Below are 24,812 nucleotides of genomic sequence, written 5' to 3'. Positions count from 1 at the left end.
CAATCCAACAACTTGATTTATTTTGTTTAAAACAACAACTACTACACATCACGCCAATAACAACAACAACAACAGTAATTGATTGGACATTAGACAGACAGACAGACAAACAGACACCACGTTTGCAACTGGACAAACAATAGATAGATTCCACAATTCAATTCAAGTCTTGGAAGCAGGAATCTCATCATCTTCGAATCAATCACATTATATTTATAATGACCGCATCGTAAGTATCTCTCTTAAATTCCAAACACAACATATCTACATATCTATCCATTACATCGTGGTGGGGAAATGTAACTCAGGTCGCAGATGTCAATATCATCGTGTGATATTTTTCATCATGTTGTTGTCGAATGATCATCCATCTTTATATGACTTACGACATTGTTTGTTTGTTTGGTTGATTGTTTGGTTGGTTGGCTTATTCCATATTATCCAATAGGAAAGTCTCCAAATGATCATTGTCGAGCAAAGTACCCAAAGCCCTCATCAAGGCACAGGGGTGACCTTGAGTGCCATTTCGTGTTTGTCGATCTCACCCCACGCACACAGGGATTCAAACACTCACATATTCACGCGCGCGACGACCAACAACTGTGCCTCTCACTTTCTCATCTAAACCCATCAATCACAACTTACTAATCTTACAAATACATACTATATATCTCTAACATATATATATATATATAATAATACATATATAATTATATAATATTACAGAATCACACTCGAGAATCAAGTGATTGCATTGCACATGGACGATATTGATTGTAATCAACAACAGGCTCGAGCATTGGCAGATATGGCTTCGGGCTCGTTGATGGTGGATCAGACGAGAACATCATATGATACATCACATGAATCATCACCGCGAGCAATCAACTCACCGGCATCCTCACCGATGGGTGCGGGCGAGTCGTCAACACCGCCCGCCGCCAGCTTCATCACGGCGTCACCATCACGTGACTCGTTGTTCAATCAGCAGTTCAAGACACGCGACTGCAGCATTGTCGTCAAGGTGTTTGAGGCGCGCGGCCTGCTCGAAGCACGTCTGCGCAAGAAGGAGCAGACCAAGAACAACAACAACAAGTCATTCAAACGTGCGCAGAGTCTCCTCACCGAGATCTCGTCGCCCAACCTCATGCAGTTCTCCGACACCACCGACCCTTACTGCGTCGTTCAGCTCGACAAACAAAGACATCGCACCAGGACCATTCCCAAGAAGTTGAATCCATTCTGGTGTGAGGAGTTCACAATGTACGTAGACGCGACGATGATGACTTGTGACTCACTTATTAACAACTTCGCGCACGATATGAACAGGGAGGCACAGGATCCAAACGCAGACAAGATGACAGTGTCGATCATTGATGAGAAGAAGTACTCGAACGATGAGGTCATTGGCAAGATTGTAATACCAATCAATATCTTGAAAGATCAGAAGGAGCGCGAGCTCTGGTTCCCCTTGCAAGCACCCAACTGCACAAAGAAGGTACCTCAACTACAGATACGCGTAGACTTCAAACCAATCTCCCTGACAGACCCAACAACACCAGGTCACATCAAATGGAAGGGTATGTATATGTTATGTGATGGGATCACTCCATCGCTCGCTCAATCACTTACTCAATCACTCACTCAATCAATCAATCGATCACAAAGTGCTATTTGGAAAGAATATATCAAGCCATTCGACAACACCTATTAATGGAAGCACTAATGGAGCAGACTTGGGCGCACCATTTATCAATTGGAGCGTGCGATCAAAGAAGGGAGGCATCATTGTGGAGGAAGAGGGAGTGTCATGGCAGAAGGCATCGACTACAGGTGTCGAGCAAGTGTTGAGCGAAGCGATAGATTGCATCAACTTTATAGTGTGGCGCAATGAGCCCAAGACTGAGGCGCCCAACAACTCTGCGGCCGCCCTCTCACCACAAAGCCGAAGTCGATCATCGACCAACATCCACGAACTGGCCAAGCTGACACCAGACAACAAGTCACGCTCTTTCTCTAGCGCATCGAAGTCACCTCCCCTCCCAAGCTTCAAGTCAAGCTTCCCTCCACCCGCCACTCTGCAGGCATCGTCAACGAGTGGCGGCAGCAGCAGCGGCAGCATGATGACGAGCAGCGGCTCGTCTGAAAGCCAAGGATCAGCACTGCTCACATCATCGACAGATAGCACAGGCGCATCGCAGGCCCCAGCCGGATGGGAGCCCGTCGTCCTGGGCATGGGCAGCATCATAGCGTCACACATCGATACGGAGAAGCCATCGGACGTTTGGATATGCCTGTATCCCAACCAGACGGTGGAGAACCGACTGGGCGATGTTCGTCTCAAGCTCAAGTACTCGGAAGAGGTGGTGCTGCCGCTCAAGTCGTACGGCCCGCTGCTCGAGTTCATTCAAGACGACGAGATGTCAGTGATCAACATCCTGGGCAACATTAGCAAGCAGCGCGAGACCATTGCCAACATCCTGATACGTGTGTTTGAGAAGACGGACCGTTGCGCCGACCTGCTACGACGTCTGACCGAGCAGGAGATCGACTCGACGGACAACCCCGACATCATCTTCCGTGGCAACTCGTTGGCGACAAAGAGCGTTGATCTGTACATGAAGCTGATCGGCCTGCCGTACCTGGCGTCGACGATTGGCCCACTGATCAAGAAGATCTATGTGTCAAAGAAGTCGTGCGAGATCGACCCGACCAAGCTGGAAAAGGGCGAGGACATCAAGAAGAACTGCCGCAACCTGCTCAGCTTTGTAAAGAAGATGGCCTCTGCCATTATGGGCTCGGCCGAGCGCTGTCCTGAGCCCCTGCGTCAGGTGTTCCGTGCGATCCAGACCAAGGTACGCCAGAGATACCCAAGCGACGAGGTCACGCGCTACACTGCCGTCAGCGGCTTCATATTCCTGCGCTTCTTCTGCCCATCGATCCTGGCACCCAAGCTGTTTGAACTGATGCCCGATCATCCAGGCATGAAGACCACGCGTACGCTGATCCTCATCGCCAAGACGCTGCAGAATCTGGCCAATCTTGTGGAGGTCAGCGACTGCAAGGAGGACTTTATGAAGGACATGAACCGATTCCTCGTCGACAACATGGACAACATGAAGACATTCATCGACAGTCTGGCATCACCAGTGGCGGCGACGTCAGTGGGCGACCAGCACAACACGCTGGCTCGTGCCGAGTTGGTCAACCCCATCTCGCTAGAGAAGGAGCTGGCCTGTCTCTACCGACAGCTTATCAAACAAAAGGAAGACATGTGGGAGGACGTCAACACTGGCAACAATCCACAACATTTGGAGACAATGCAAGACCTCGAGGGCATTCTAGCCAAGCTCGAGCAAGAGGTCAACGAAGCAATCCTCATGTAATATCATTCAATCAACTCAATCCATCAATCAATCAATCAACCTTTTTTCCAATCCATCAATCACCCACAACTCAAACTCAACCTCAGCCACCACAAACTCAACTCAACTCAACTCAATCCAATATTTATGGTCCAACGACAAGGATGACGACCACACCTACACACCCATCATGATCAGCTGATCATTAACATGGTCATGATCAAGAAGAGTCCTTTCTCTCACTCTCACTCAAACACTGTACATACCTATTTCTAATCTAATCATTCATTAAATGGTTGTAAGGAACCCGACGACAAAGGGAGAAAGAATCACACAATAGTCTCAAAGACTCGTCTACGTCCTTAAGGACTTGGGGGAATTGATTGAATCTTTGTAGTCAGGGCCATGTTCAACTTGTTCATTGTACAATGACCATAGATTGTTTTGATCTGGTTAATGGGGGTCACGTGACCAACTTACAATAACAAGGTAATGAGTGAGTTGAGAGCTCACCAATGATGATTATTGGATGATCATTGTGCAAGTATCCTCCAAGATGATCTACGCATAAACATAACAATATATATATGTATCGGGCATATGAACAGATTCTTGGCCGTAAACCATCAATTGATTGTTGGGGTTGGTGGGGTAGGGGTACATCCATCCATCTGCAGATGTCGATCATACCAATAAGAACAGATCCACAAGCCCTACCACTCTCTCCCCTCCTAAAGGTGACGGGCACAACAATAATAACAAAGTAATATGAGTGTGTGTGTGTGTATTAATGATCCGAGTCATCACTAACCACACTGATTTAATTACACACACTTCCATCCCAAGTTGTAAATCAACCACTCAGCTTGTGGCAGGATCATCATGATCAGCTGATGAGAGAGTGTGTTGAACCACACTCCCACACACAATCAAACAATCACACACACACACACACACACACATACACAAAGAGACAACCAATAAACATACAAAGAGAGAGTAATAGAGGTTGAACAACAGATTTAATCTATGCTTGCATTAATGATTGGTGAGTGTGAGAGAATGATTGAGTGAGTGAGTGATGGTGAGAGAGTACGGAGTGGAGTGCCGCCAGTTGAAAGGACGGACGGATGGATGGATGATTGATTGATTACTGGATGCTTCCAACATCATATTGTTGTATGTTGTTTATTTGTTTAGCTTGTTGTAAATCAACACCTATTATGTTGGTTATTTAAAGCAAGGTAATTAATATAATATATATATTTAAATTATATATATCATCACGTCAGTCAGTAATGTCAGGTGATTGATCACCTTTCCACCATCAACCAGCCAGTCCAGCCATTCACCCAACACACACACACTCTCACACACACCGGCAGACACAACTGACTTACTGACTGACGTTCGGACATCTATCAATCATCGATCAAGTCGTTGGTGATGGATGGATGGATGGAAGGTGACCTTGGCTGCCTGGCAGGCAAGCCTGTTGCCTACTTCCATTCATGGTTTGGCGGATGGAACCCCAACCAAAGTGCAGCCAGACACAGATGAACGCGCCAAAGGTTCTGTCTCCATTAATCTATTTACATCTGTCTGTCAGTCACATCCACTCTCTCCCTCTCTCATTCATCGACAGCATATCCCTTCATCTGCCACCCTTGTTATTCAGTGTCGACGCGTGTGAATGAATGAATGAATGAATGAGAGTGGAGAAGTAAGTAGACTGCGACAATACTCATATAACTTCAATGTTGTCCACAGCCTACATTAATCATCATCACCACTATGCCGACTTGCCGACCGACCATTAAATCGATCACAATACCAGTCCAACTTCATTCATTCATTCATTCATTATTTGATTGATTGATTGATTAATTAATTAATTGATTGATTGATTTATAATGATGCGATAATATATATATATATATATTTATGATCAATCAATTTCCAGCGTCAACCAACTCAACATACAAACAGGCGATCAATCATTCAATCCAAACTCATACACAAACACACTCCAGTTTGAATAAGACAGATATATTATAGATTAAGAATACCATTTCTAAAGTAGGATCTCATTCTCTCTCGTTCTCATTGTCACCTATCCTATCATATGTTAGTACACCTAACAATAACCAACCAAACAACTTACTTTTTGTTGACCATTGGACAAGTGGTCCTTCCTCACTCTCACACACTCGAAACAACACCATCTTGAGCGACGTTTTGTGTTTTGGGTGATACACCCAAACTAAGCAATCACATGATATAATATGATAGCTCTTCCAATCAAGCCTGTCAACAGGTATTAGTGTGTGTTGTCCAACAACAACTCAGACTATTGGACACTCCAAGTCAATCCATCCATCATTCATTTCTCTCACTCCACATCTTATCTCGCAACAACAACACCATTCATAAACAAACATCTACATCTCTCTCTTCTTGCTCACACACCACGCTCTCACTCACCTTTGTTCATTCATCAAGCACAACAACACAAACACAACAACACATCACACTTACCATTCAATGTCCAACAGTTGCAACAACGCACATAGACATCCTCCTGACTTGAACCACTCCTAACCTACTTGTGTTCATAATGAATGTACAACCAAACAGATAGAGAGAGATACAGAGATAAAGAAACATAGATAGAATAGTAATAATAACAGACATTAATATGGATATATAGATTCCGAATCATCAATCAATCAAACAATCAATCAACTTCACACTTCCAATTCCATTCAATACCATTCCACAACATTCCATTCCATTCAATTCAATTGCACTCCATTGATCCAATGATATCAGTATTGCCACTGCCCATTACAACAGATAGAGCATTAAATATAACAGGTGCAAGGGGATTGGGAACAGGAACAGCAGCAATGCCTTATAAGAGGAATTTTAGATCCTCGCCAACGACACAAACATCACCACTGTCCACATTCCTTCCGACCAAGCCAAAGCATGTCATCAATCTGTTCAACTCAACATCGTCCGACCTGACCTCCACATACTCTGGCGTGTCCGACTCGGTCTTTTCAAACTCAAACAGCAGCAGTATCAACAACAACAATATACATAATAATAATAGTGTAGTCAATGCTTCAAACTATGATGGTAGTGGCGCAACAGTCCACTCACCAATGACAGGTGGCAGGAGTTCCAAACCCTCCAGTAATAATAGTACTGGCTACACCTCAATCAAAGACTCATGTCTCAACATGTACCATTCAATACAGAACTACTTCCGATCAAAGTCTAATGGTATGTGGTCGTAGACATCATGCATTGATCAACAGACACTAACAACATCAGCAACAACAACAACAGTATGCTTCGAGACAGATGACCTATATGAATACAGGAAGCAGAACACCTTCCTAAATAATATGATATCACAAAAGAGGAACAATAACAACTCCACCAGCAACAGCAATAATAATAATAATAATACTACCACTTTGTTGACGACGACGACAACAACTACAACGACGACTACTTATACTACATCTGCACAACTTCCATTGACTGGTAACAATATACTGCCGCCACATCATGTCCAAGCACTACAGTCCGACTATCTGATTGACCAGACTGGGGCCGCGCCCTCATTCTCAAAGAGCGGCACCATTCATCTGCCGTCGCCATGCTTCAAAAAGACATATACACTGCCCAACAAGGACACGCGGGTCGAGGAACAAATCATCCATCACCAACCAATGGCCGACGAAAGCAGTCGCTTCTACACACTCTTCAACATCCTCTGCAACTTCATCCTTCAGAACTCACAAATACCACCACAAGACAAGTACAAAGCAAAGCTATGCATTGGCTTCTGTCTCACTGTCTTTAGCTTCATCCCTTCATGGATCATATTCTTCTGGCTCTCAGGTATGTGTACATCGATCGATCATGTGTCGTGGTCCCATGGGCTAACACTCAATCAATCAATCAATAGGACTCACTGAACCAGCTATAATGGCAATACTATCATTGCCAATGTCAATCTCATCGCTTTGGGTACTGCGCAAGACAGGCTCAACTCATTACCCTGGACATATGCTGTGCTTCACACTATGCTTTGCACTTACAATGAACTCATACTACACTGGTGGACATCAGAGCACGCTGCGGCTTCTCATGAGCACACTGCCAATCGTGTCTGCATTGGTCATCGGTCGACGCGCGTCGGTACAGTGGTCATTGGTAGTCCTCTTCATTCTTCTGCTATTCTTTGTTGCCAACCTTGCCGGCTACGAATATGTCGATGGCATCCCTACGATCACCATCCGCTCTCACATGAACTTCATTATCGATGTCACCTTGGTGCTGATCACAATGTCCTTCACGCTGTGCTACCAATACTTTATCGATGAAGCGCACCGCGAGACCAAACTAAAGAACCAGCAGCTGACCCTGGCCAAGGATGCCGCCGTCGAGGCGTATCAAGCTCGCCAGGAGTTCCTCGCTACAATGAGCCACGAGATTAGAACACCACTCAATGGACTGATCGGCATGGCAACGCTACTGCGAGACTCAATGGCGTTGCCACCCGAAGAGAAGCAAATGGCCAAGTCGGTCAAGTCGTGTGGCGACATCCTGCTCCGACTGGTCAACGACATTCTCGACCTTTCCAAGCTCGAGGCCAATCAGATGGTCGTCGAGAACATCCCATTCGTCCCAGGCGAGCTCGCCCACGAGATCTGCCAAGTGCTCTCCGGCCAAGCCAAAGAGCGCAACCTCTCACTCTTCTACGAGGTGTCTGACCGCGTCCCAAGCGTACTCTGCGGCGACACTGGCAGGATACTCCAAGTGTTAATGAACCTGACTGGCAATGCTTTGAAGTTGTAAGTAGTCTATCATGCGACTGATCATGTGACGGTCACTAACATCCCTCCCTCCTTCCCTCTCACCCTAGCACACCAGAGGGCAATGTAAAGATTATAATAGACTTGATCGAAGACGATAGCGAGAAGATATCGTTCAGACAGGGCGAACATAGTGTCTGCTTCAGAGTCCAGGACACTGGTATTGGAGTGCCACCAGAGTCACACCAAAAGATATTCGAAGCATTCGTCCAAGCCGACCCATCAGACAGCCGAAAGTACGGTGGCAGTGGCCTGGGCCTCTACCTCTGCGCCAAGCTCGTTAAGCTAATGCGTGGCGAGATTGGTGTCTACAACAACCGACCTGAACAAGGCGGTGGCTCAACCTTCTGGTTCATCTTGCCCCTGACCGGTGGCGATGTGGCGGCGCTCCATCCCAACGGCGCCGATCAGCATCGCATGTACAACCAAGGCGGCAACGGTGGCGAGAGCAACATCCGTGTGCTGGTGGCTGAGGACAACATGATCAACCAGCGCGTGGCCGTCAAGTTCCTGGAGAAGATCGGCATTAAGGCCGACGTCGCTTCCAATGGCAACGAAGTGCTCGTCCTGTTGGAGAAGCAGGCGTACGACTTGATCTTCATGGACTTCCAGATGCCCATCCTGGACGGCCTGCGCTGCTCGTACACCATCCGTCAGATGGAGTCGTGTGGCAAGTGGCCCGACCGTCTGCCCATCTTCATCTGTGGTCTCACGGCCAACACCATGTCCACGGACAAGAAGCGATGCTTTGACAATGGTATGAACCACTTCATCTCCAAGCCATTCCGAATGAACCAGCTCAAGAGTGCCATCGACATTGCCATCGAGTATCGAGACAACAAGCATCTTCAGATTGGTGTTCCACATCTGTGATCCCCATGTCCAACTCACTTGTATTACTTACTTATGTTTAGATCAAACGAGTACGATATATCCCTTTAATAATATATTTACATGTATATTAATATATTTATAACTATCTGTCTCACTCGTGTATTATTATTGGTTTCACTGAAAAAGGAAATTGATGATTATCGGGCATTCTGATCAAAGTCTTTTACCAAAATGAATCAATTTTACTTTACCCCCGCAAACACACTGTTGATGATCAAGATAGTTTTTAGATATTCTTTAGTGATGACACCATCGAGGCAACAGTGATCACGACCAAACGTGTATGTTTGGAGACCATCTCCAAACAATTATTATTATTATCATCTCAGTGATTGGTTGATTGATTTGCATCAACTTAGTGAAGTGTGAGTTCATTGATCATTCATTCAATCTCACACAAACACTCAAACACACACTCGAGTATTCATTCGAACAACACTGTTACCACTTCACTTATTCATACTCACTTCACTTACTTAACATACTTTAGATATATATACATACTTGTTGTAATACTATTTTCACATAAATCAGATAGATATATATATTGATTGGTCGATCGATCGATTGAAAAGCAAAGATCACATTTGACGACGTAGTTTATACTTGCGAGCTTACATATTTGATTGTGCAGTGAGAGTGTCGTCGTGCAAAGACAGATTGACTGGACAACAAACAATCAATCAACCAGTCAATCAACCAAACACAATCAGTCAATCAGTCAACCAATCAATAAGACATATAATCAAATGTCAAGACTATTCACAAACGCTTCATCAACATGGAAGCCTGTTCGCGACATTGTTGCAACGGGTAAGTTTGGAATGAATGAATGAACATAGCTTGGTCGCAGTCATCTGACTGACCGACATTGCGCCATGTTATAGCTATACATACATTCACACCAAATGGAGAACATCAGGTTGCGATGAAGGTAGGAGACTCGATAAAGGTCGATGAGATGACGAATAATTGGTATAAGGGCGTTGTGATCAGCGCATTGGATGGCAGTCAGCGAAGGGGAATAGTACCAGCAAACTATGTGATAATCAATAAGAGCTCACAACAGGAATCATTCGATGTCGTCACCAACGAACTGGCACAGGTCATTAGAGAGTGGGGTCTCTTGCTGATGAACTATTACAAGGAGCGAAGGAGGTCAGAGTACCGCATAATGAAGGACCGCCTGTCTTTGTTGATCGATTGGCACACCAAGATCCTTTCGCCGTCCCTCACACTCGAGGTGCGAGAGATGCTCAAGGACAAGGTGATCTCCAAGATTGAAGAAGGTCGTCGTCTAATGGGACTGGACATGATCGTCCGCACGCCCACTGGCGAGCCCGCACACGAGGGCAACACAGGAATCATCCAACTCTATCGCATGGTATGTTTGTCGATGTTGGACGTGGGCGTTGACGACATACTGACATCACTTGCCCACAGCATCAAGAGTTGGACACATCAAAGTCATCAAACTACGTACAGCGTAGTATGCAACAAACGTTCGTGAATAGATCAGACAGCTCAAACTCGCTGTCGTCCGTGCCGCCAATGGTGGCCAAGAGGATGTCACATATTAGACACTCACAGATGCCACCACTGCAACAACATCACCGCAAGTCGATGTTGATATTGAAGCGCGAGTCGTCAGACTCGGGCGCAGGCGTGTCTATCGCATCGGCCGCAGCCGTGGCCTCACTCCAACAACAGCAACAGCAACAGTTCCACATCTTCCTGGATCTAAAGATATTCATGTGTCTGGTGGGCGAGCAGTCCGAGCTGCTCTTCTCGATATACAACAAGACGGAGGGCCGGTTCATCACGGAGGAGTACCAGGTGGGCATGACGGCGCAGGGCATGCCCCACGACGTCGAGTCCATCGGCAAGATGTCCACACTTTTCATCAACATCAGCAAGAAGGAGCTGCAGATGGACATCTACCTGGTGTGCCGGCTGATCCGCAAGGGCAAGATGCTCACCGACTCGAGCAAGAAGGCTGGTCCCATCCTCTACCGACGCCCATTTGGCTGCGCCGTGTTGCGCATCGAAGATAACATCGCCGCGGGCAAGGAGACTGAGCACACGATACCCATCTACACAACCAATCAAGAGTCCAACTTTTCCAACATTCACGAGATGATCATCAAGAACCCGGCCAACATGCCACAGGTGCCCAAGGCCAAGGGTGTGTGCGTGGGCCTCACCCTGCTGCCTGGCGAGCTCAGTCAGGTGATCAAGGAGAACCCTGTGCTTGAGGAGGTGGCCCTCACCAACAAGCTGGGCTTCCCCGAGGTCATCTATCCAGGCGACACCAGGAACGACCTGTACTTCACGATTGAGAGTGGCGAGTATTCACAGGATCGCAAGACCAGCGCCAAGAATGTGGAGATCGTGGTGCAGGCACGACTGGAAAATGGCGACCTGGTCAAGGACTGCATGTTCAATGGCGACAAACAACTTTCAGAGTACAGGACCATTGTATTCTATCATTCCAATCAGCCACACTGGGCAGAGACCGTTCGTGTCAACGTACCCCTTACCATCCTCAGCCAAGTATACCTCGTCTTCTCCATCAGGCATTGTACAACATCAGAGAGTAAGTCAGCCCAATTGATAGCAATGATGTGATGCAATCCACTCACCAATCAAACATCCAATCAAACAGCCAAGGAAAGAGTACCATTCGCGGTATCTATTCTTAAGCTCACCAATCCAGATGGCACGGTCATTGCCAACAAGTCACATTCACTGATCAGTTGCAAGACCACCAAGACCATTGACGAGTTGGTTCCATCACAGATCGATCCAAACAACAAGAACAATGTCCGCAAGGGTGAACAGACCAAGGTCAGGATACTCCTGTGCTCAACGATGTGCACACAGAATCGTAAGTCATGCATCATGATTCCCACTCGCCCACTCACTGACTAACTCTAACGATCAATCAATCAAATCAACCAGTTTCATTGCTCACATTGCTGAAATGGGACAAGTACACAGGCGACCTGGCAGAGGTACTGAATCGATTCACATTCGTCGATCAGTTGGAGATTATCAAGTTCATGCAGGAGACATTCAATGCATTGTTTGCCATCCTGGAGACAAAGCGTGTGGCCGATCCTGACTTGGTGTTCAATGTGATCACATGGATCATTGGCCTGCTGGTAGACGAGAAGACCTCACGTTACACCAACTTCCGACCCGTGCTCGACATTTACATCGAGCGACACTTCACCTCAACAGTGGCGCACAATCTGCTCATTGGCAGTTTGAAGCGCAGTTTGTCCAATGCCAACTTCAAGACGCTAATGTCATCGCTCAAGTCCATGGAGTATGTGCTCAAGTTCGTGGTGACCAGCAAGCTCAACTACGATCACAGCGTTCGACCCAGTGGCGCAGTGAACACATCGTTCAAGGATGACCTGACCAGCGTGTTCAACGCTCTCTCCAAGCTGATGGAGCGTACCGAGCGCGAGTACATTGGCGCTCAAACCATCGCCCTCAAGACATTCTCATCGATGTTCATCGACCTGGGTCAGCTGTTTACGGTGGAGGAGCGTTGCGAGATTGCCAAGCGCTTCATTGACAGCGTGCGCTTTGACGAGTCGCTGCGTCTGCTCAACATGGAGAAGATGAACGTCATCCACAGCCTGGCTGAGGGCGACCTGTTCCTCCAGCCAGCGTCGCGCACACTCCTACTCGGCACAGTCAAGAAGCATCTCAAGATGCACATGTCCTCATCTTCGCTCACACTCGACGACGTGATGAAGCAGGCCGAGATCATCTCGGTGCTGATCGATACAATCCAGTCCAAGCTGAAGGACCCCTCGCGCATATGGGAGCTGGTCGACCTCCTGCCGGCCATCGTCCGCTCGATCCAATCATACAATACGAACGACATCTCGCGTCTGGACATGGTACACAACCTCTACAGTATCCTGCATCTGATGGACTCGACACACTTTGATGGCTTCATCATTGCCAACCCAGACATCTGTCTCAAGTTCATCTATGACCTGCTCCTGGTGCTCAACTCCCTGTTGGCATCGGCGTCGGCCACCTACCCCGAGAACTGGTTCACACTCACCATGTTCCAGTACACCACCGTCAAGAAGACCATCAATCAGATCAGCAAGTACCTGCTCAAACGTGCCAACTCACACGACTCGGCACCAATCGACTTTGATCTGTGGTCGGCCTTCTTCACCATTTCCAACACCTACTTTAAGCTCAAGGGTCTGGCCCTCGAGAACTTCTCCGAGGTCAAACAACGCAACATCAAGTCACGCTATGGTGATATGCGTAACGACCTCATTGTCACGACACAAAAGATGTGGGAGTCATTGGAGAAGTACCAGATCAAGCTGCTTCCAACTGTCATTGGACCATTCCTCGAACTCATATTGATCAACCAGCCCAACCTCAAGCAGCTTGGTATCACGCTGTACTTCCAACTCCTGAGGTGTGAGTACCGCGAGCACAGGTCATTCAAAGAAGTTGAGATGGAGACAATCAACACTTTGGACAAGATCACAAACACTGACGCGGCAGAAGTTCTCGATGAGAAGGTCAGAGTGTTCTTCTCAACAAAGTATGTATACATTCACTCAATCAATCCAACCATCACAATGATCTAACTCTACCATCCATCATCACTCTAGTCTTGAGGAGAAGATGAACTCTGAGAGCCTGATAAGGGAGCCCGGCAAGGTGTTTATCAAGGATATGACTATGTTCTTGGAGCTACTGTATGCTTTGAGAACATTGCCAGATAGACCAGAATATGAAGACGATCGTACTATTGCCGCCATGCAACTGATGGCATATTTGAAGCAGACAGACAGACGCGATACATACATCAAGTACGTCCATCTACTATGCAATCAACATCTGTCCAACAACAACTATACCGAGGCTGGAAACACACTGTTGCTCCACGCTGACCTACTTCAGTGGACGGATGCGCCCGTCGAGGAGGTGGACGAGACCAATACCCAACGTGCACAGACACAGCGAGAGAGGAGGGAACGACTGTACAAGCAGGCGATCGAGTACTTTGACAAGGGCAAGGCATGGGAGCGCGCCATCACACTGATGAAGCAGCTCATTGTACAGTATGAGGAGGAGTTGTGCGACTATCAGAAGCTGGCCGATATCCTCCAACAACAATCGACATTCTATCGAAAGATCATCGGAGTGGAGAGATTCTTCTGCGAGTACTTCAGGGTCGGCTACTATGGCAAGGGCTTCGACGCCAGCATCCAGGGCAAGGAGTTCATTTACAAGGGCTTCGAGTTGGAGCGTATGACTGACTTTGTCCAGAGGATCCAGTCCAAGTTCCCGTCAGCCATCATGCTGACCAACACTGAAGCACCCTCGGCAGAAATTCTCAACTCCGCCTGCCAGTATCTTCAGATCTACGCCGTCAAGTCGGCGCCGATCGAGGCCGACAAGTCCAAACAAACCAACTTTTTGTCCAGCGGCAAGCCAATACCAGCCGCCGTTCAAAAGTATCGCCAACACAACAACATCAACACATTCATCTATTCCAAGCCCATCAAAAAGAGCAAGGACGCCTCCACACCGCCAATGAACGAGTTTGCCGACCTCTGGATCATCAACAACTACTTTATCATCAAGGACACGTTCCCAACGATCCACCGTCGCTCCGAGATCATCAAGCGATACGAGGTGAACCTGTCACCAATAGACAATGCAGTCAATACAGTGATTGGAAAGAACAACGAGCTGATGGAGATGAGCACCAAGCACGAGAATGGCGTGGAGGCCAACCTGAGTCCCTTCACCATGGTTCTCAAGGGAGTGATCGACGCAGCCGTCAATGGAGGCGTCAACATGTACAAGAAGGTGTTCTTCTCACCCGACTACCTCATAGAGAACCGAGAAATGAAGGAATCTGTCGACAAGCTGAAACAAGCGCTCAACACCCAAGTGACCATCCTAAGGCGTTGTCTATCCATTCATTCAAGAGTGTGTTCACAAGAGATGGGAGGTCTACAAGAGCAACTAGAGAGTAAGTTTGGATTGATTGAATGATCATGATGATGATGATAGTGTTGACATCGATGGACTAACCCTTAATACCATAACTTCCAGTTCAATTTGAGAAGATGAAGCATGAGTTGGATGTTAATTAGACAGCATAATAAATCGAAGGATATCCAATGGTTGTCATGTGCGCACAATAATAGTATGAAGTTTAAGTTTAAGCTGTAAACTCTGCATTGTTGAAGTAGGTGTCAAGATTGAATCCGATGGATACGCTGAGCAACTTGATGCTCTCGTATGTGGCATTACATCGGAACTTTGCATCCAAACCTGTTTGTGCGTCAAAGTATCTCAATGATACCAATGAATGAATCGCCGTACTAAGTTGTACAGAGTCCTTGAGGTTTGGCTTCAACTCTGGAAACAGGGAAAATAGGATAGCAATCATTCTGTCTGCTTCAAAGAACTTGGGTCCAGTTTTCTAATAGTGGCGCCAAACAAAGTATTAGTGATTGTCCAGCCTTGTTTGAACCTGGAACACCTTCAATACTATACCTTCTCTACTCCACCAACTCTCTTAACATTGCTCTTTGTGTACAATAACTTGTCATTCTTTTGAGTGAAAGTGGAAGCCATAAAGCCAGCAATCAGGATGCACTTTGAGTGATAGGGCAGTCCAACGTCAGACATGTCGTTTGGTCTTTGGTCATCCTCGTTATTTCTGACAAGTCTGATCTTATCGCGTTGATATACATTGTTGAGGAATGTTTGAAGTACTGGATTGATGTTCATATAGAGACTTGTCCAATCAGTTTGCGACACTCCTCTAGTGAACACAGGGTGTATATAGAGAGGGAACAATGTATGAAGGATATGTATCAGAAGTAGTACATTCCTGACATGTTGATAGAATGTATCCAAGACAATGGTGACCAGGTGATTGTACATTGGTATTGAGTCCTTTAGACTGCCTTGAGGGATGTATGAAACTAGAATCGCATTAAGCTCGTCTGATCATTGGTAAGTGGCGGCGTGATCGAGGGTCAGACAAAGTGAGAGCAAGATGACTCGAGTACTTAAATTACCTGATGTATATTGAGGAAAGTGAATGGTGATTGGAGAGCGTGCACCAGGTACTTGTTGTATTGGGATGATCTTCTCTAAAGGCAACTCGCTGACCATGAATATACACACGGGGATGTCGGTCATCTCGTGTATGCGTAGCAATGTTTGAAAGAGGAATGGGTCCAGCCTGTGGATAGAGTCAACATTGTCCAACACAATATGTATGACAGTGTCATTCTCTTGATCATCGTCTTCGACCAACACTCGTGTAGTCATACGCTTGACCTTTTCAGAGAGTAGCTTGAACAGTTCGACGATCGTTGGACAGGAGGTCGCTGTTGAAATAACAGGTTCAGACCTCTGTTGCTGTATGGTATTGTTATGTATACCAACGAGATTATAATGCTTGTTTATATCGGCAGCTGAAAGAGGTGTATTGGGCGCAGGACTGCTGGCGCTATTGATCGATGGTGGCAGTTTCAATGAATGATATATTGCACCAAATAATGATGATAGACCGACATGAATGCGACAATCAACTTGACAATATACAGCCCTTTGATCATCCAATGCTCTAACAATAGTTGTCATCTTTCCACAATCAGGCAGTCCCCATACCATCAGTGATCCAACATGTCTCTGTTGAGTGATGTGTCGGTCAGTAAGTTGATTGATTGATTGATCAGAAACAAGTTGTTTATAACATACATATAATACCAACCTACTGACTTGGTTGAATTGTGATACTCTTGCTATTGGCGCACCGGTATACATTGTTTATTACCTTTATCTCTATCTACTACTTTCTTGCTTGCTCTGTGTGAAGTAATTAAAAGGGGCGCCACTTTTTGAATTTGATTGGACTCGAGTGTTAGAAGTGACTTGTCGAGAGACTGCTACTAAGGCACTGGTTAACATTGAGTACCAAGATAGGTCAAATTACTTCTTCCTGGAGTTCTAAACTTATTTGTCAATCAAATATTGTGTAATAATAATAAGCAATATACATTTATTCGATCAATCTTATGATGGTTGTTGATCGGATGCTGGTCATTTATTTGCACCAAGACCAATAGTCGATGCCACCTATATCGATGCTGCGGTGGAAATTGTGTTCTTTCATCCATGATCCATCCTCAACGCGGTTGTTGACCGTCTCAAATCCAACCATCCAGTCCGCTCAGTCAGTGATCACCAATGACTAGTGCCGCATCAACTTTCAAAAGACAGAGGTAATGTGGCCAGGGCACCGACAGATATGGGTGTTCTATTACAATTCATCGTCCGACGACACTGAATCGTTATCAACAAAGATTGTCTTGGCTGGATACTCAATTGCTTTCAGTGCCTTGAACATCTGTAACCGGTCAAAGACGTTCTTGTCTGTGTAGCGATAGATCGACAGCTTGATATGCCTGAGCGTCGTGTTGGTGGCTTCGAACCGCTGATCCCAGCACACATCGAGTAGTTCCAGATTGGGATTGGATGCGATCATGTCTGCATTTTTAATGCCAATCCTTACGACAAGTTTGATCGTCTTGATCACAGTGTTGGCTGCATAGGCCTGGGCGAAGCGATGCACTGTGTTGTGCGTCAAATCACCAGCGTAAATGTCATAGTCGTCCTCAAAGTCTATGCGTAGCTTGTGTAGAGCTCGCAGTTTGTTCAGGAATGTAAAGTCGGCCATACGGTGACAGTTGATATCTAACAGTGTCAATGTGTTGGACAGGGTCGAGAGGATCGACGCCCATGATTGAAGAGTCAGGTCGACATTGTCCTTGCCACACGCCATCTGCAGAGCCGTAAGCGTGTACTTGTGTGCCAATAGATTATTGGCATAGTTGCTGGGCTGCTTCTTCTTCTTCTTGTTGGTTGTGATTGCATCGACCTCCTCCTTATTTATGATGTAGCGACGGCGGCTTGATCATCGGCAGAATAAGACCCAGTATTGGATTATCAAATGCCATGTGTAGCTTAAAGGCAAGCGATGTGACCCTCCTTTGCCAGTTCGTGTTGAGACATTCGATGGTTTGCTGTAGACACTCGGCCGATGTGGTAGAGTTGAGGACCACTGTGACGTTGCCTAGACTAATGGTGGTGAGCAGTTCCTTGGCCTCGGACGTGAGGTCGGTGAGGCCAGAGATGTCCAGCCGGTAGCGTCGAAGGATGTTGGAGACGCCAGACGTGTTTCGCTTGTCAGCCGTCTTTAGGAGCCAGTAAATTTTCTTGACTGAGCAATTCAGCGACACCCTGTAGCCAATGTTGATGTGGAGTTGGCTGAGTATCTCAGTGATGATCACGATCCATCTCTTTGATAAACAAAACAGATTCACTACCCAAAACTTGTAGCGATAGTGCAAATTAATCAATAGCGCTATTATTCTCTTTTGTACTAGTACTGGCAGTTTTGGCAATGACATCCTGTCAGTTATAATATATGTATATTTTCAATGATCTAAATGTTTGAATATGAATGACTGATAATCTGTGTATCTGTATTACAGATTCACACCAAGTGAGGGAAGGTTATAGTATATTTAAATATATTACCCTTATCCTTTTGATATTTCTAATCAACTGTTCAAACTCTGTCAATACAGATGCGGATAACTGGGATAGACACTTTGTCAATCAAACGTTCAGCTTGCTTTTGGAACCCGAGAGCAATTCCTACTTGTCCCAAGGCCGATTTTTCTACATTGATGATCATTCGAAGTTTCCCTTGCCAGTGGAGTCCGAGACAAACTACCCTCTAATCTTCAAATATGGATCACTCTCTGATAGTAACCAGAATCCCCAAGTGAGATTCTATGTCAACAATATCGAAATTTGGCCCATCTGGAACACTGTCGGTCAAACCCTGCTGGTTCCGCAGACATGTGCGCAATCCAATTCGAAGGCTCCCCGTCCAACAGGTTCCCGATGTATGCTCAGCAGACTGTCGGTAGTCTGGCTACACAAAAATTTCAACCAATACCACTCTACAACAAGACACCGTTCCATACCGAGATGATGTTGTTGCTGATGATGGAGATGATGATCAACTCGGCATAGTCGTTGGCCTACAAGATAGTCTACTTCTACACATTCAACCATTCGTGTCTGCACTGTACCAACTAGCTGTCATCAAGGACCTTTGTCAACAATGCTGTTTATGACCAACTTGTCTCAACCAATGGCTTCAAACTCAATCGAAATGACTTTGTCCCCAACAAATGAACGCAACTTCACTCATTACAGACGGTACAGTTCATATAACTCTCAAGTATGGATTTATCACTATACTGAACCAGAATGAGCCACTGTATAATGCAGACATCCCTCTTCCATGTCCAATTGCTGCTGGTTCCTACACTAGATTCTTTGCTACAATGATTCCATCGACAGTGCCATCTGGAATGTACTTTGATCAACGATCAGAATGGACTTGGTCAATCAAAGTTTGGAAAGTTGGTATGGATGGTAATGATCCGAAGTTGTTGACGATACCATTGGTTGGACTACATATCCTTCCTCTCCAGTCTGCTCCCCAAGAATTTTTGACCAGCCAGGTACCCGGAAATTTGATTGGTGAGTGTAGACAATGGTTTATTGGTAACTCATAAAGTTGTTTAGATGATGGCATTGATTGGCCACTCGTTCATTCCACATTGGCCGATTCCACGCTCCAAATAGATGTATCCTTGCTCTCCCCAGTCAGCACCCCAGGAATTCTTGACCAACCAGATATCCTTGGAATGGTCGTGAAGTTGCTGGCTTCCATAGCCTACGAGCAAGATTGCGTGGTCCAAGTTCTTACCGCATGGCAAGTCAAAGACTCCAGAGATGTAGAACTGCCACATCTCAGCGTCGGCAGAGATGGAGATTGGTCCGTGGACAGCGAGGTAGGCAGCGAGTTGAGTCTCGTTGGATGGGGCGTAGGTCCAGTTGGAGATCTTGGCACCAATGTTGGATGGATTGAAGTGGCAGGTGCCATTCTCGGCGGTGTATGGGTATGAAGCCTCGGTGTCAATGCCTCCGTTGGCAATGATGTAGTCCATGGCATTCTCTTGCATACCTCCATTGCAGCCAGCATCGCAGCTGTAGAATCCCTCGTAGGTGGCGCAGTGATGGTCACAGTCCACAAGGTTCTGCTCGGAAAGACCGACAAGAGTGTTACCAGCAAGGAACCATTGACCTGTTATATGATTGATTGAGTGAGTGAGTGAACCAACTCGAATCGATTAAAGATGATGATGGTGATACATACCCTCAATGTTTCCGGTGGTGGAGAAGGACCAGCATGAACCACATTGACCTTGGTTCTTGACTGGGGTGACGGCTCCCTTGGGTCTCCAGTCGAATGAGGCTGGCATGTTGGTGACGTCCATCTCTGGGGCGACTGGGACGTCAGCACGGCGACCTGGTCTAACGACGGCGTTGAGGTTGTACTCTCTGAACTCCTCGACGGAGAGATCAGCAAAGGCGTTGACGCCAAACTTGGCAGAGGACTTGAGTGACTTGGCCAAAGCGTTCAACTCGTTGATTCTTGCAAGGTTGGTCTTGAAGATCTCGAAACGCTCATTGTACTCAAATGAAGCGTATTGCTTCTGGTACTTGGTTTGGAAGTTAAGGAACTTCTTCTCCTCTAATGATTGATTGGAATGATTGAGTGAGTGTGAGTGAGTGTGCGGAGTGGGGAGGATGGGATAGTTCCAGATACATACGGTTGGAGATAGATCTGGCTGAGGTCAAAGCGACCAGAACCAAGAGACAGAGGATGATAATCTTCATTCTTGGGAAGTATGTATATGTTTACAACAAAGGTTGGTGTTATGAATAATGATTGAAAATGATCATTCTTGACACACCTTTTATAAATGATTGGTGAAGTAGGTTATGATCAAACCATACATACCATACCGACTATTGTGTGTTTATAATTATCATCATTACCCACCAAGTTGGGATGGGGATGGAGTTGTACCCTTCCCTATCCTTACCCATTGCACCAAATAAACGACCCCCTTTGACATGACCATGGGACCAAATCAATGATCAATGTCATCATTCACATCCACGCCAAAACCATCACCTCACATTCACACACTCAACTTATTAAGATATTTCACATCAAATCATCCAAAATGATCATTTTGGGGCCATTGGAAGCTTCGGAGGAATGCTCCCGACCCCCGTTGTAGGTCCGAGAGAACATCAGGTCAGTTCTTCGTCGGATATTAATTGTTATATTTATTATGATCAAAGATACACTCATCCATCTTCGTTGTTGTCATGTATGTGTGTGTTTGATCAATCCAATCACACTCAAAGCATGTCATAGAAGTAAGGTAGGCCCTGGTTTGATGAATGGATGTGGATATAGGTGCAAAGTTATGTTAGTTAAACAAGATACTTGATATTAGATAATTATAAAGAAAGAAAGAAAAGATTGAATGATTGAATATGGCCATGGGAATGGTGGACATACCTGGCCAATCTCCCAAATGGATATTGAACATCCATAGTGCTTGGCAAGTGCTAGCCTCTTGTCGATGAATAGCAATGTTGGATATGATACCCATCGCTGATGGTCTTGCTCGTCGACATAGTTGAATGTGTGCTGTTGATGTGCAGACACCCATTGCATCTTGGGACGATACGTTTGAAGCACCTTGGTGTACTCGTGTCCAACCATGGCGGCGTGGCTGCCTCCATACGTGCCTGTGTATCCATAGAATGGCAGTCCGACCATCACCTTGGACATGTATGGTGCGGCCACCGTCTGAATGGATCGCAAGTTCTCCTCAATCCATTGCATTGGTGCCAACACTCCTGATCTTGGTTCATAGTCATACGTCATCAATGAGAAGCCATCAACATATGGTGCCAACTGCGCCACGTCCTCAGCGGTAATCTGTGTGCTTTGTAGTGGCTGTTGTTGGGAGAGTTGTTAATGAATGAAAGAATGGGTGCAGAGTCGAGCAAGACCCAACAACATACAGGTATAACGACAATTAGCTCTCTGTTCTCTTTGTGGAATACATCATGTAGACGCTCGATGAATAGGTTCCTGAGCTCGAGGTGGAACTTCATGTGTGAGGCAACTCCCTCCAGGACAAGTCCATCGTATTGATGCTTGTTGTTGTGATCCTTGAGTGCACCAATGAGCATTCCTTCGGTCATTACGCGGTTAAGACTGTTGACGTCCCAGCCACCCTCCATGATGTACCTGGGCACGATCTTGGTGGCACCGGCCGCAGGCGTCGACGTGTACGGGCCGCCACGCACACGGGCGATCCACTTCTGGTCGACGTTGTGGTCGCCCTCGATGGCGATGGACTTGCCCGTCCACTTGACCTGATGCCAGACCGGCGAGACATGCGTGAACTTCTTGTTAAACAACTCGGCCATCTCGTAGCCCTTGGAGTTCCACGGCGTCACGTATACCAACGTGTTTAGATCGCTGGGCATATTGCGCTTGGTAGTGTCGTGTTGGTACTTGTTGCATTGTGACAGCACGTTCTTGTATCTTATGTTCTCTCTGACGAGGTTGCGCTTGTATACGTCCTTCTTGACGGGCGATAGTGTGTCATAGTCGTCCTCATCGTCGACGATTGTATCATCATCAGTATTATGTGTTGCCGCTGCTGCCGTTTCACCCTTCTTCTTTGCATCGACCACCATCACTATTGTTGATGTTGGCAATACTGTCAACATTGTTATCAACACCAACATGCATAGTAGTGCTGCCCGTCTATGTGTGTTGATTGCCATCTTTATCTACTCTCTCTCTCTCTCTCTCTTTCTCTATCTTTCTCGATTTGGTGTTTATTAATTGATTGACTGAGTTTCATTACCATTTAAGGGAAGTGAACTCAAAGTTCCCCCTTTCAGTCTCAAAGTCAACAAAACTGTATCATTAATCAACCATTCTAAAGTTTATTTATGGAGTTTGATAGCAGTACTGTTCCAAACCAGTCTTGTAAGACTATTCCTACTACTACTACTACTACTACCGAGCCTAATACTTTGACACAATCCGGCAACAACACCAGTAGTAACAGCACAAGCAACAACAACAACAACAACGACATCAACATCATTATCAAGATGAAGCCAACAAGACACCTCCAGGTGAACCACTCGTTAGGAGAGCTGTGTTCACGAAGCAAGACCATGTTTGGGAGAGAAAGACAAAATCAGATAAGATGAATGTTTAGGAAAGCAGAACTTAGTATCGTTCCAAGCATGGAATATGTTTGATTCGCGATAGATTGAATGATAGATTGATTGGTCCATGGATCAAAGCGATATTCAATCGAACCGTCTCATGCACACTCTACATTGACAATATCATGCCAGATCACAAGTTGGGGTCACCATTCATCTAGCCTTTCAGTAATATAATATTCATTCTATTAAATATATACCTTAGAATATATTTACTTACAATAGAGACTATGGAACTAGGAGGGACTTGGCACTGGCAGTATCAGCGGCATCTACAGCATATGAATAAGCAACAGCAACACCAACAACAAGAGCAAAAACAACAGCAATATAATCACCTTTAAAAGACAATACTCCAATACAGACCACTGTAACAATGGAAAACTGCCCAGGCACCGAGCATTCATCCTTAATTTAAGCTAGCACCATAATCAGATGGATCTCAACTATTAAAATTGGACAGGCAACAACAACATTGGGTAGTGAGCAGTCTGTTTCTAGTCGCACTACAACTATCTCGCCATTAGCCCGAAGTGATCAAACCTTTGAAAGGTGGTGGAATTGTAAGCTCCTTTCTCTACTTGAGAAGTACCGAGGTAACAAAGTCATGGCAGTATTTGTAATGAGTTTTGAGAGTATTATATCCTCTCACCTCTATTCCACCTAATCTCAACCATATAGTCAAGCTCTATCTAATTGATCCAAACACAATATCGAATCAAAGTGTCCCAACGTTGGCGGGAATATCGTTCTGATCTTTTCTAGTTCAAGGGACAAATGCTGGTTATTGTAAACTCGAAGGAGCAAAGATCAGAATGACTTGCTAACTTGCTCATGTGATGGTAAGATAATATACTATAACTAATCATCAAGGTCATATCGGTGTTGCAGAGATCTCCCAGCACGAATTCTAGAGAGCCCTGAGAGTGTCCGCTTGGATAACTTGCGCAATCTCCAAGGTTGTGTCATCGAGTACGGTCCAGCTGCTGTGAATGCTGCCGTGGCCAACTCTAACGACCAGATACCAGTTGGTACGGACCACGTCTACCTCACAGAGCCACCTGGTAAGTACATAATTGGATAGGTTATTGATTAATGCTGATTCAGCTCCTGCAAAGACATTCCGACAAGGAATATCATGGCAAGCCATCGAGAAGGGCATGCATGTGCCACCGGATTGTGTAGATGCTCCATATCCGGCTGGAGATTACACTATTTTTGAAGCAAAGATGCTAGCTAGGATGTAAGTACATTTATATGCGACTCATGGCCTAACTAATTAACATTTGTTTTAGATATGGGCCAAGAGGTTGGCAACCAGTGTGCCTCCCATTGTGACTGCCTTTGTTTCAATTGCAGCACTGATTGTATC

General features: G+C 45.8%; 8 protein-coding genes across 8 annotated transcripts; 3 read left to right on the top strand and 5 right to left on the bottom strand.

Moving 5' to 3' along the window:
* Positions 1 to 808: 808 nt before the first annotated feature.
* On the top strand, positions 809 to 3,386 carry SAMD00019534_087530 (hypothetical protein; the record flags this gene model as incomplete). Its single annotated transcript, XM_012896110.1, has 3 exons — positions 809 to 1,263; positions 1,330 to 1,580; positions 1,669 to 3,386. The coding sequence occupies 3 exons, from the start codon at positions 809 to 811 to the stop codon at positions 3,384 to 3,386; spliced, it is 2,424 nt and encodes an 807-aa protein (XP_012751564.1).
* A 2,888-nt stretch (positions 3,387 to 6,274) lies between these two features.
* On the top strand, positions 6,275 to 9,133 carry SAMD00019534_087520 (hypothetical protein; the record flags this gene model as incomplete). The annotated part of the gene is made up of 4 exons (XM_012896109.1): positions 6,275 to 6,656; positions 6,723 to 7,283; positions 7,351 to 8,239; positions 8,311 to 9,133. 4 exons carry the CDS (start codon positions 6,275 to 6,277, stop codon positions 9,131 to 9,133), a joined length of 2,655 nt encoding a protein of 884 aa, XP_012751563.1.
* Positions 9,134 to 9,903: 770 nt separating this feature from the next.
* Positions 9,904 to 15,211, top strand: SAMD00019534_087510 (hypothetical protein; the record flags this gene model as incomplete). The annotated part of the gene is made up of 6 exons (XM_012896108.1): positions 9,904 to 9,967; positions 10,042 to 10,538; positions 10,598 to 11,750; positions 11,820 to 12,041; positions 12,116 to 13,745; positions 13,816 to 15,211. 6 exons carry the CDS (start codon positions 9,904 to 9,906, stop codon positions 15,209 to 15,211), a joined length of 4,962 nt encoding a protein of 1,653 aa, XP_012751562.1.
* A 169-nt stretch (positions 15,212 to 15,380) lies between these two features.
* SAMD00019534_087500 (hypothetical protein) lies at positions 15,381 to 17,002 on the bottom strand (the record flags this gene model as incomplete). Its single annotated transcript, XM_012896107.1, has 4 exons — positions 15,381 to 15,644; positions 15,719 to 16,173; positions 16,249 to 16,867; positions 16,937 to 17,002. 4 exons carry the CDS (start codon positions 17,000 to 17,002, stop codon positions 15,381 to 15,383), a joined length of 1,404 nt encoding a protein of 467 aa, XP_012751561.1.
* Positions 17,003 to 17,498: 496 nt separating this feature from the next.
* Positions 17,499 to 18,020, bottom strand: SAMD00019534_087490 (hypothetical protein; the record flags this gene model as incomplete). The annotated part of the gene is made up of 1 exon (XM_012896106.1): positions 17,499 to 18,020. The coding sequence occupies one exon, from the start codon at positions 18,018 to 18,020 to the stop codon at positions 17,499 to 17,501; it is 522 nt and encodes a 173-aa protein (XP_012751560.1).
* Positions 18,021 to 18,123: 103 nt separating this feature from the next.
* Positions 18,124 to 18,648, bottom strand: SAMD00019534_087480 (hypothetical protein; the record flags this gene model as incomplete). The annotated part of the gene is made up of 1 exon (XM_012896105.1): positions 18,124 to 18,648. The coding sequence occupies one exon, from the start codon at positions 18,646 to 18,648 to the stop codon at positions 18,124 to 18,126; it is 525 nt and encodes a 174-aa protein (XP_012751559.1).
* Positions 18,649 to 19,839: 1,191 nt separating this feature from the next.
* On the bottom strand, positions 19,840 to 21,001 carry SAMD00019534_087470 (hypothetical protein; the record flags this gene model as incomplete). The annotated part of the gene is made up of 3 exons (XM_012896104.1): positions 19,840 to 20,405; positions 20,478 to 20,855; positions 20,935 to 21,001. 3 exons carry the CDS (start codon positions 20,999 to 21,001, stop codon positions 19,840 to 19,842), a joined length of 1,011 nt encoding a protein of 336 aa, XP_012751558.1.
* Positions 21,002 to 21,535: 534 nt separating this feature from the next.
* On the bottom strand, positions 21,536 to 22,984 carry SAMD00019534_087460 (hypothetical protein; the record flags this gene model as incomplete). The annotated part of the gene is made up of 3 exons (XM_012896103.1): positions 21,536 to 21,565; positions 21,699 to 22,142; positions 22,211 to 22,984. The coding sequence occupies 3 exons, from the start codon at positions 22,982 to 22,984 to the stop codon at positions 21,536 to 21,538; spliced, it is 1,248 nt and encodes a 415-aa protein (XP_012751557.1).
* Between the last annotated feature and the right edge of the window lie 1,828 nt (positions 22,985 to 24,812).

This window comes from Acytostelium subglobosum (genome assembly GCF_000787575.1).
Source record: "Acytostelium subglobosum LB1 DNA, scaffold: scaffold19, whole genome shotgun sequence".
NCBI classification, from domain to species: domain Eukaryota; phylum Evosea; class Eumycetozoa; order Acytosteliales; family Acytosteliaceae; genus Acytostelium; species Acytostelium subglobosum.
Note: the sequence above shows the minus strand (reverse complement) of the source record. Positions and strands in the feature narration are given on the sequence as shown.